Here is a 12580-nt window from a genome sequence, read left to right on the forward strand (position 1 = left end):
TACTTGCCCCACATGTAGACTCAGAGTAATCACAGCTTGATCCCAAGCCCAAGAAAATGGTCGCAATCAGAATGTAACACCTCACCCAAGGGAACATGATAGCAACAGAGAGGGATTCTATCACACTGTGAGAAATACTAGGTCATCACTTCACTTTATAGACTGCATGCATACCTATACTACACCCCCACCTGTGAAATGAAGAAGGAAAAAAAAGAAAAGAAAGAAGTGATGCAATAAGTCTTGTTTGTTTAGCCTCGACCATTCTGTTTAACAGCGGATTAGGTAAAGTGTGTCATGACAAGAAAATGAAATGGGGTAAATAATACTGCCGAAACCCATTGGGGTTGGGGACATCATTAAATAAAACTTGAATTCACCCATTTTCAACCTCATCTTCATATAATTGGTTGGTTCCTCACTAATACTCATTATATGGTATAATTTCCATTAACTCGCTCTGCAGACATAAAAAGTTCAATACTAATAGAAAGTATAAACATTAAAAAATGAATATAGGCACACTATCCAAAGGTAATGAAAGTACTCTACAGAATGCAAAATACATGGAATAGCTGGGGCTTGCAGATTATTTGGTGTTTTGTTTTGTTTATCTATGTTAAATGTACGTCTGTAGGCTACTTCTTCTTCTTCTTCTTTCTCAAGCCTAATTTATATGGTCTTTAATAATGGTCCTTCAGAACGCTAGAAAATAGACAAGCGCATCATCAGTGGGAGGAAAGGTGGGACTCAAAGCTGTGATGATCCTCGCAGTTGTTTTGAGTGACCACTAGAGAGCACTAGAACTTTAAATAGTCATAGTTAAATTATTTGAAACCTTCGCTTCATGATGAATATGCTTGTTAATAGACTCGTCCTTATCTATGTATTTTTTTGATCTATGGTGTAATTACATATTAATAATAAAGTTAATAGTCCATATCACTTATAATGTATTTTCATCGCTGTAAATGCATTATTTTAATACGCCGCTTTGTCAATTTCTTATTGGAGCATGGCGAAATGCGTCATCAGTTCGTTCCAGGAAGTAATGGAGGTTGATCATATCAGAGTTAAATATTTCGTTTATTGGTGCGTTAAGAGTTAAGGCACACGTTGCACACTTCATTATAGACTAAGGGGTTTTGATGTGGCTTTCAGGCTGAGTTTGTATTTTGTATTTTTGTGCCAAACAAATTAAACCATGACTGTGTGTGGTATGTTCCAGGGTCACTTGGCTCTCTCGAGTGGAGCTTCGGTATCGCTTCTCGGCCTTTTGGCTAAGATCAAGTGTAGTATCTGTTCTTATCAGTTTAATATCTGATACGTCCCCTACCCGGGGACCATATATTAAATTGATTTTTGGAACTGGGAGATGGAATAGGGGCTTGCTCCGTCCACTCCACGCATCGACCTGGTATTGCAGTATCTCTAGGAACGGTGCACCCCCCTGGCATGTAAAATGAAAATAAGATATTGTTTCCCAACTCCATGGCCATTCATGGAGGTAAATGTATTTATTTTTTATTAATATTGTGAGGTGTTGTAAACGGTATTTTTATTCCGTATATTTGCAGCAACAACTTTACTGCCAAAAAAGAAACAAAATGTGTAACGGTCAGATATTTATATCGCTGCTACTAATTATTTAAATCACGGGTTGTGAATGATCTCCTCTTAGGATACAACTGATAAAGTGGAATGCAAAGAAGATAGCCTAAATAAGCAAGCAGTAAATACAGTCAGAAACAAAACTCACGTCAACCTTTTATCTCATCAACTCAAGGAATCAACATAATACAGACAGTTTAAGCAGTGTTGGGCAAATGAATGAATCGAAGCGAATGTCCGTGTCTCGCGGACGCACGCATGCACGCGCTCGCTTATTGTTTAGTATTGTTCCGTGGTATGTTTCCAAACAAGTGACAGTCTGTTTCTCCAAGAGTTCCCTCCCCAACGTAAAACTCCCTATAAAGCAAAGTAGATGAACGAAACGTAATCCATCCCCGTAGCGAACGTAATCCAGTTGAAGGTAGGCTACTCCAAAAGAAGAGGAAGAACAAAACCTCGGATCCTCGCGGGATGTTGAAATAAATAAATAAAAGACGAACGATCTCACCAGTATAGAAGAATGTCTCGCAATCGTTCTTGTAGCTATAGCTTAGTTAACGAGATGTTTAGAGAACAAACGTATCCTGGGACCCTCGTAGACTCCCTGTTTGTTTGTCTCTCCCCGTCAGGTTCCCTCAGGCCGGTAACCGACGCCTACTTTATGGGCGTCAATCCAACTCCAGACCATGTCACTCAAATTATATCAAGTGTTTAAAAGCCCCCAAATAATAACAAAATCACAAAAGAAGACAGCACAGAATATATAGGACCTTACCCTTGACAGATGGCGTTAATTAGAAATATTAAATAATACAACATGTACTTTTAAATGTTGATATTAAAATAAATCATGTTTAACTTGTGTGGCAGTTGCTACAAATGTATCAAAGAACAGCATGAAATCTATTGCAAAAAGTGTAATAAAATGTATAAAAAAAAAGCGGACAGATTTGTGTTGATCGCGTGACTATGGAGATATAATACTATAGCCTATAGGCCTACTGTATACCAATTAGCGTGATGTATGGATAAAATGGGTATGAGTAGCCTAATGATTAGGCTACAGTACTAAGATTGACTTCCAAAGTTCGCAGGATTGCTCCAGATTTTGAACAAATTATTTTTGGTCAGACTCTCAGCACAGATATTCCCTGTTCAAATGAAATCCCAGGTCAGGACTTCCTCCTATAGCTAGTTCAATGCTGGAGTATTTCAACCTCCCTTTTACTTCAACAGCACTGCATGAACCATGAATGATATGGTGTAGTCCTCTAATGATCGGACTCTCATCACAGTATGAGAGATGAGAGATGGTGTACTGTTCTGATGATCAGGCTCTCAACACAGAGGTTCCATGTTCAAGTCCCAGATCTCCTAGTTCAATTCTGGAGAACTTTGAAATATATATATTTCTAGTAAAGTGCACGAGCCAAGTATAAATTCAACATTGCACAAAGAAGTTAATATCACTTTTCTCTCTGCACAATTAGCCACACAACGTCCAAGTCAGACGCATGCCAAACACTCAGTCAGCAGTCTCAGCTCACCGGTTGAGAATCACTGCTAGAGCCGTAAATATGGAACCAGTGCTTTGAGCTGCGCTGTGTTGCAGAATGCATGGAAAAGTGGGTATTAACGCCATCTGGTGGTGGAATTTTACTGACAGAGGTAGAACTATACTTCTCCCGTACAACAGTGTTTTACAGTGCTTTGAGCTGCGTGTGTTGCAGAATGCATGGAGAAGTGGGTATTAACGCCATCTGGTGGTGGAATTTTACTGACAGAGGTAGAATTATACTTCTTCCGTACAAGAGTGTTTTACAGTCAGTCAGTCCGTCAAGTCGATGTTTAGTCAATTTATGCGAACGTACTTCCGGTGAGTTTTCAAAATAATAATAAAAAAATTATAATAACGATAATAATTATATAACTATGCTTTCTACAGGTGTTTATAACGATAATAATGTATAACTATGCATTCTACTGGTGTTTTTAACGATAATAATTATATAACTATGCATTCTACTCGTGTTTTTAACGATAATAATGTATAACTATGCATTCTACTGGTGTTTTTAACGATAATAATTTATAACTATGCATTCTACAGGTGTTTATAACGATAATAATTTATAACTATGCATTCTACTGGTGTTTTTAACGATAATAATTATATAACTATGCATTCTACAGGTGTTTATAACGATAATAATTTATAACTATGCATTCTACTGGTGTTTTTAACAATAATAATTTATAACTATGCATTCTACTGGTGTTTTTAACCATAATAATTTATAACTATGCATTCTACAGGTGTTTATGAAGATAATAATTTATAACTATGCATTCTACTGGTGTTTTTAACAATAATAATTTATAACTATGCATTCTACTGGTGTTTATAACCATAATAATAATAAAAGGTCGCCGATGTTAATTTAACACACCGGAAATTCCTATTTTATAATGTGACGTGGTTGTGTTTACTTCCGCTAGCCCAGCTAGCTAGCTTAGCTAGCTTCCACCATAGAAGTAGCTAGCTGTGTGGTTAGTTAGCTTCTGAAACAAGACTTTATTTGTTTTAAAACATTTTTTATTTAATCGACAGTTTGTGTTAATTAATGTTCTGTCCTTTAGAACAACAATAAAACACGTGACTCGTAATAATAGCCATGGAAATAAAATAACGCTAACAGTAGCTAAAGCTATTTTCGGAGTTCACGTTCTATTTTGAAGAGAAAGCGGAAATGCAGCGTTTAACGTCAGAATTTTGATGCCTGAACTTGACGAGTAGAACTTCCTCTTAATTTGAAAGCTTCCGGAAGTGCGTTCGCATAAATTGACTAAACATCGACTTGACGGACTGACTGACTGTAAAACACTGTTGTACGGAAGAAGTATAGTTCTACCTCTGTCAGTAAAATTCCACCACCAGATGGCGTTAATACCCACTTTTCCATGCATTCTGCAACACACGCAGCTCAAAGCACTGTAAAACACTGTTGTACGGATGAAGTATAGTTCTACCTCTGTCAGTAAAATTCCACCACCAGATGGCGTTAATACCCACTTTTCCATGCATTCTGCAACACAGTGCAGCTCAAAGCACTGGTTCCATATTTACGGCTCTTTTTTTTGATTGATTGAAATATTTATTAACAGTTTGTAGAATTTACAGTACATTTTAAGCACAAACTCAATACAAAGACTGTCAACTGTGAGTGGACGACCCAATTAAGCATTACACTTGTTTACAACAGGGTCCACATTGTTCAATTCATCAAAACATTTAAAGACATACAACCATTTAGAGACATACAAATAGACATTTCTATGTAGCTAAAGAACAGAACAGGAATTCATCATATGGGAAGCAAAAAAGGGAAAATATACAAGCACTGGGAAAATATACAATATACAATATACAGTGAGGGAAATGGGGTGGGGGGGGGGTGGGGGGGATTCAGATTTTACAGAGGCCAGTTTCGAATTGCAGCCATCCGTAGGTGCCCTTTGAGAGCGGTTTTGAAGGAGTCAAGGGATTCACATGTCTTAATGACTGTTGGTAGGGCGTTCCACATTTTGGTGGCATAGGAGCGAAAAGAATTTAGTCCCTTGTTTGTGCCGAATCTGGGTTGTACATGGTTTGTTGCACTCCCTCTGGTGTTGTGGGTGTGGACTTCGTTTACATTAAGGAAGTATTTAGACAGGTACATGGGTATCTTGGTGGTGTATCGAATCTTGTGGACCAGACCCATTGCAAGATGCAGTACTCTGTCGACGACCCTAAGCCATCCCAGCCTGTCTAAGTGGGCAGGGGTGAGGTGGGTTCGGGGGGTGAGGCCAAGTAGGAGCTCTAGCAGTGATTCTCAACCCGTTTCATTTCAAGGACCCCCGGTTTTACATGCGTTAGTCTACGGACCCCCATTTAATGGCATTTATATCTCTGAGACCCCCATTTACATTGTAACATCAATGTTCATTTAACTCTGAGAGTGTACAAATGGAACCAAATGGACCTGTCTGTCTGTCTGTCTGTCTGTCTGTCTGTCTGTCTGTCTGTCTGTCTGTCTGTCTGTCTGATTGATTGTTTGTTAGATGAATTAATTGACATATTGCAGAATTACAGTAGCCTACATTTCAAGCACAACTCAAAACAAAACTGTTAACTGTGGACGACACCATAAAGCAGTGGTTCCCAAACTCAAGGACCCCCAAATTGACACTAATTACCCCACGGACCCCCATTTGAAAAGACATGCCAGGGACACCCATAAGAGAAGATTTTTACGGCTCTAGCAGTTTAATTGCAATTAAGGACCCCCCGTTTGACATGCATTAATCTACGGACCCCCGGCCATTTAATGGCATTTCTATCTCTGGGAGTGGGACCGCAATTTATATTGTAAAATCAATGTTCATTCATTTAACTCTGTGAGTGTTAACTCGGGTCCATTTGGTTCCATTTGTACACTCTCAGAGTTACAGACCCATAGGCCTACCTAATGGTCCATTTTAGCTGGGGACCCCCTGAAACTCCCCGGACCCCACTTATGGGGAACCACTGCCATAAGCATTACACTTGTTTACATGAGGGTCCACCATGTTCAATTCATCATCACTGACTCTAATTCAATGTCTTATGATGATTATGAATATTGTAACGATCTCAGGAACCGGAGGCAGAGACGCAGTCACAATGATAAAGATCTCTCTTTATTACTTCCAAGATCACTCATATAACAGCAGCCAGTTTGTGCACATCCAAGTTAGACAAGCATGCACTCTCAACCTAACTACACACACAGAGCAACCCGTCACTCCCAGTCGCCAGTCCCACCCCCACGACAGTCCCATTGGCTGACGCCATAGCTGGCCGCTACACTATAATGAAATGTAAATGTGTTTTATAAACCCATGGGGGTTGGGCACTTTGTGTGCAGAACACGAAAATAAAATAATCAATCAAAAATCTATCAACAATCAATCATAGCAAAAAGAGTTGAAAGTGAACAGCGCCAACGTTGTCCAGTTGAAAATGAACTACGCCGACACGCCATCCATACGCCGTTGATACGCCGTCTCTCTCTGGACGGCGTATCAACGGCGTATCAACGTCCGCTCACGCCGTCGGACAGTTTTGGACTATTTTTGTGTTTTCAGACAGTTGAAAGTGAACTGAAAATGAACTACGCCGACACGCCGTGCACACGACGTTGATACGCCGTCTCTCTCTTGGACAGCGTAGTAACGGCGTATGGACGTCCGCTCACGCCGGAAATGTAAGAGATTTCCTCAGTGATAGAATGAATAAGTTACAGCTATATCTTTAATGCATTTAACAGATGGAATGGATTATTACAACTAGGCCTAGTCTTTAGTGGATTTATTTGATACAATTAAGCGATGGAATTAATCATTATAACTAAATGTCTTTAGTAAAGAAGTCAAATGTAAATAAACATTTATATTAAAATAGCTTAAAACGTGACAAATTTATTTGTCTGTGCTTGTTGACTTTAGGTTAGGTTCTTCGTCAGGTCTTGTTCTTTAGTCCACTCCACAGCTCCACTGGTAACGTATTCGCCTTGTTGATCCGGGGTCCGGGTTCGCCTCCCAGCTGTTAATGAACTGAACTCAATTAGAACTTTTAATGATTTGCGAGTTCAAGGTTTAAAGTTAAAGTTAAATGTTGTTATCTAAAATGCCTAACAACACCAACGACGGAAACATCTAGCTGCCCTCTGAACACTATAGCCGCTTTACACAGCGAGTGAGCTGTAGTATAGGCCCTACATAAGAAATGCATGCATTCGTTATTTGATCCCTGCGATTAAATCCAACTGGTGTCATCATCATGTACATTATTACAGTCACCAGGGGGCGCTCTGTACCAAGATCTGACGACGAACTGGAAGAAAATGTATGGTGTGTGTGTGGTCCTGTTGATTGAGCTGAGCAGGAGCCTGGGCCCTGGACTCAAGGACATCAATCCATCCATGGGGAAGTCAGAAGGTGAAAAGGAGGAGGAAGCAGCCATGGCGTCGCATATGGATGTATTGTGTCAATCCACTCTCTGGAGTCTGGAGGTGATGGAAGGAACCCATCATCAGCCACACACAGCGACAGATACAGGTCCAGGCGGTCCAGTGGACACCTCAATGTTAAATTAGCATCCCCAAAACGTAAGTCTATGCTTTGGGAAATCGTTGGAATAATAAATGTAAAGTGAATATGATTTGAACATGCCCAGTAGATCTTTAAAACAACTTTATTCAATTCCTTGTTTATCCCCAAAATGACTGTACATAACAGGTTTTTTATTTTGTAGAAATATAGGGCCATAAAACATATAGGCTATAGTGTATTTGGCCACTCATTTATCAAAAAAAGCAGGTGCCCAATGTACCGTTATCCATCATCTAACTGTAAGACACATGCAATCAACATTGCTACATTCTATGCTTATACATTTATTTGACGTTTATCCTTTCATTCATCGTTCATCGTTTATTTTTATTCATCGTTTATCCTTTCATTCATCGTTTATTATAACTACACAAGCCTTACATTATATTTGGGCTAATCAAAATGATTGACAATGAATTTTGATTTGTATAATTTCTGTTGTCCGTATGCAGCAAAATGGTGCATTTATATAGCACCTTTGTCCAAGGCACTTTACAGAGATTGTGCATTACATTCACAGTCACACACCAACGCTGGAGGAAACCATGCAAGGCTTGGTCTGCACATCGGGAGCAATTTGAGGTTCAGAGTCTTGCTCAAGGCCGCTTCAACACTAACTTTGGAGGAACCCAGGTTTGAACTGGGAACCTTGCGGTTCCAATCCTGTCACTCTAGCCCTGAGCCATCACCGCCTGCCAGTACACCTAGTACGCCTGTGTTTCCCCTCTTCATGCAGGCAATATATAAAACTATTTGATATATTTGTCCATAGCTTCAGAACCTAAAGGGCACGAGGCGAGCATTCTGACAGCATTCTGTTGGATTCATATGATGCAGTAAAATTGCAATGACCTGTGTACTCCACTAGAATGCAGCACAGGATCACAGCTCCCATCACATAAACACTGCTTTCACTGTGCCCTGCATCCATACCTAGATTGGTGGTACTGTAAATTCTCTAGACTGTAGTGAAGTCTACAGTGTGAATTGATGCAACTCTACATGGCCAAATCAACACTTTAAAACACGTTCATGTTCTATCTCTATACCAGTGAATTCACGGAACCCCTCAGGCTGTATTTTGCGTGTCTTAAGTACCAGGTCTTATTCCCTAACTTGAGTAAACTAAAGACCTGGAGGCGTGATCAATGCCATTAGGCTATTCTGAGTGGCCAAAGAGCATTGATCACGCCTCCAGGTCTTTAGTTTACTCAAGTTAGGGAATAAGACCTGGTACTTAAGACACGCAAAATACAGCCAAAATACAGGTCTGTAACTTTGTACAAGTGGCAGGTGGTACAAGTGGCACCAAACGGACCATTACGGGTCCATTTGGTCCCACTAGTACACTCTTGAAGGCGGTCCTTGTATAAACAAAATAATTTATAGTAAATGACATTGTTCTGGTGTTTTAGCCCTAATATACATTCTATTGAATCTTCCAGATCCGCTGGCCTAACACCATCAGCAACAAAAACTGTGGCAACGCACCAACCAAAAACCAGCAGAGGAAGAGATCCTCAAACCAGCGATGGAGATGGATAGGTCATTCTCTCCGTAAACCAGCCTCAAACACCACAAGGCAGTCACCCAAGTGGAACCCCCAAGGGAAAAGAAAGAGAGGTCGGCCACGGAAACATCTGGTGCAGAGACCTGGAGAAAATGGGCCACACTTGGGGACAGCTGGAGGTGGTGGCTCAGGACCGAGATGCTTGGAGAACTCTTGTAGACGTAGGTGGCATAAGCCCCAGAAGGGGAAAGTAAGTAAGACATTTTATAGCAATCCAGCCAACTTGATACCTCCTCGTTTGTCTTGAGGTCAGGTAACCTATTATGGTTAACACTTGGTTTTGGTCAATAGAGAATGCACACTTTGATAGAAAATACAACGTAAATGACCCTTTAATAACCTTTTTAGAACACTACAGAACACTTGAATTTGATGGAACGGAAAATAAAATGAAACCGTGATGCACAACCAAACACCCCTGCAAAATAATAAATAAGTGCAGTGGGTAGTCTCTCCCGAAGTGCCCACGTAGGTATTGTTCTCTGCGATTCAAGTTGTCTTTGTTAGAAAACCGACGAGCACCTCTACCTTCAACTGGCTGAAGCAAGCTGGCTGGACTTCTCTTTGTACAACCAAACGGACAATTGAAACTTCAGATGTGATTTGATAATACAAGGTTATTTATTTGAGCCTGTTGCAGGAGGCAGCAGATACAAAAACTCCTTTAAATCTCTCTGCAACACTGTAGTATACAAGGGCATTAATTAAGGCCCTATTCAGACCACCAGGCCAAATCTATCCCAAATCCCATTGGTGGACAATCCGGATAAGATTGGAGTCGCATTGTTTTTATGCACACTGAACAGGGGGAAACACACACACAGGCACACGCACACACACACACACACACACACACACACACACACACACACACACACACACACACACACACACACACACACACACACACACACACACACACACACACACACACACACACACACACACAACGCTTGTAGCTGCTGAAAAAGCTACAACAGCTACAAATACACTGTCTAGCTTTGTATCTTTGCGTCTGCCCGTGTGAAAATAACTTTAGCCTTGTGACGTGACCACATAAAACCAATCCGACTCCAATATTTGGCTGGATTTGGACTGCCAGTTTGAACAGGCAGCCTGCCTAAGAGCATAATATGAAAGGGTATAAAAGGATTTACATAGTGTAGTGTAATAAAGTAGTGGTTCCCAACCTGGGGTCCATTATTTTGGGCATGTCATTATTATTGTCAATAATAGTCAGAGGGGGGGGGGGGGGGGGTATGTAAGAAGGGGGGCTCCAAGTAAAATAGGTTTAATAGGTTTGGGAACCACTGTAATAAATGACAGAGCATTGGATGAGTGTAAAAACTGTAACCATCTTTCCCCAGCAGAGGTCACTAATGCAGAGGAGATGGGCACGTCATGAACGCCAATGTCCTTATGAGCACTTCAACAAAGGTCTTTAACCACTTAAGCCCTAAGACAGTGCTGACAACATCAAACATAATACTGGATTGGATTGTAATGGGAAAAAAGGACAAGAAAAGTAAGATAAAAGATTTTGTAAATGCATCACAATGCGACACACTGTGAACGGGTAGCACGGTGAGCTTGTAGATCTGCTAGTTTAGCTTATTAATATCTTTTCTTTGGCCTAAAATGACATTCCAAAATATGGACACCAGGTTGAAAGTGAATAATAATGCACCCCACTCATAACCAAAACCCACTGATAACCCTCTCTGCATGATAATGAAATGCAACTAGGTGCTGCCGAGACCGAAAATATCATGCTGCACCTCCATGACAGCCAGGATACGTGTGAGCATGCTCTGTAAGGTCCCTCCCTCCAGTGGCTTGGCGGTATACCAGTGGGAACTGTTGAAGAGAGAGGGCAATTAATTCATTTCATTAATTTAAAAAATCCTTTCGATCAAACAGGCGGAGGAACAGCTCTGACCTGTTTGTATGGACAGACCCTTCAGGTTGCAAGTAGAAGATATCAGTCCTATTCTTGACCATGTCTGGGCTGGAGAAGAGAGTGGGGTGGGTCGAGATTCAGTACAGTTTGAGAAAAACTCCAGCGCAGCGCAGGTATCATGCCACTTTGCATGTAATGTGTGAATGTGTTTCTGACTAGAACTATGACGAAAAAGGTCCGTCGACAACCTTTTTTCACTGACCAAAAAACAAAATAATAAATATATTAACAATTTTGTCCACAAATAAAAACTAGACAAAAATAGTTGAGAAGAGTCATTTTATGCAAATCAGGCATTACGACGCCATCAAAGCCTGCCGAAATACATTTTAATTGACTAAATCAATCATATCATATCAGCGCATAATGCTCTTGTGTTTGTGTGCTTTTGTATGTATCTGTGTATCTTAAGTGCGTATGTATGGCATTTTATGTTAGCATTATGTTTACGTTCGTCTGCCGGCACTGATGTGTGAGTGTGTGTGTGTGTGTGTGTGTGTGTGTGTGTGTGTGTGTGTGTGTGTGTGTGTGTGTGTGCGTGCGCGCATGCCTCACCATCTAGACATGTAGAACTCATAGAGTCTGACAGGACAGTGGAGAGGGCTGCTGATGTTCTCTGGTATCTCCAGGTCTTCTTCTGGGAACAGCACCAACAATGTGTAATCACAGAAAAAGAGAGAGAATTATCAGGTTTGTATATAATATGTACTGAACAGTACTGAACAACACAAGTATTGTATCGTGATTCGTGACATATTGTATATTATATTGTTGCTAGTCTTGCGTGGCCAGACTGTTGCCTCTCGCAATTTTCCAATGCTTCCGTCATACAGTCTGGAGAACGGAAGCTCTGATCATGTGTAAGCGATGAAGTTCAATATTTACAGTCACGCAAATTTATCCTAATATAAATCTAAATCATCTAAGCATATTATGCTGCTTAGCAGAAATGTAAATGTAAAAATAAAATGTAAAGATATCTTAAAAATATATTTTCGTGAACGGAAATAACAGATAACAGCTTCCTTACTCAGAGTCCTTACTGTAGTTCCAGACTATATAGAGGGTATGCACAATTGCACATGCATAAAGTGAATGGATAATTGAGTGGCAAAGTGAGTGAAAAGTGAGTTTAATGTCGTTTAACGTTGTTTAATGCAATCAAATTTCTGCTTGAATGTATGTCAAGGCCAGAAAGTTGTTTTTTGCCACTCGTTCCCGCATAACTTCCGGGTTTGATTATGATG

General features: G+C 40.4%; 1 protein-coding gene across 5 annotated transcripts in view; it reads right to left on the minus strand.

Moving 5' to 3' along the window:
* Window positions 1-9728: 9728 nt before the first annotated feature.
* The window catches only part of LOC310878080 (zinc finger MYM-type protein 4-like), a 58137-nt gene continuing 55285 nt past the window's right edge, over window positions 9729-12580 (minus strand). For 3 of the 5 annotated variants that reach the window (XM_083792189.1, XM_083792187.1, XM_083792185.1), the window contains exons 29-31: window positions 11889-11970; window positions 11313-11381; window positions 9729-11230 (exon numbers count right to left, since the gene is read on the minus strand). In XM_083792189.1, the coding sequence (XP_083648315.1) occupies window positions 11116-11230; window positions 11313-11381; window positions 11889-11970 (266 nt within the window). In that variant the 3' untranslated portion in view covers window positions 9729-11115. The remainder of the gene's footprint in view (window positions 11231-11312; window positions 11382-11888; window positions 11971-12580) is intronic. The other 2 variants (XM_083792186.1, XM_083792188.1) reach the window with 2 other exon arrangements.

The sequence above is a fragment of the Protomyctophum parallelum genome (genome assembly GCF_964188405.1).
Source record: "Protomyctophum parallelum genome assembly, chromosome: 20".
Taxonomy (NCBI): domain Eukaryota; kingdom Metazoa; phylum Chordata; class Actinopteri; order Myctophiformes; family Myctophidae; genus Protomyctophum; species Protomyctophum parallelum.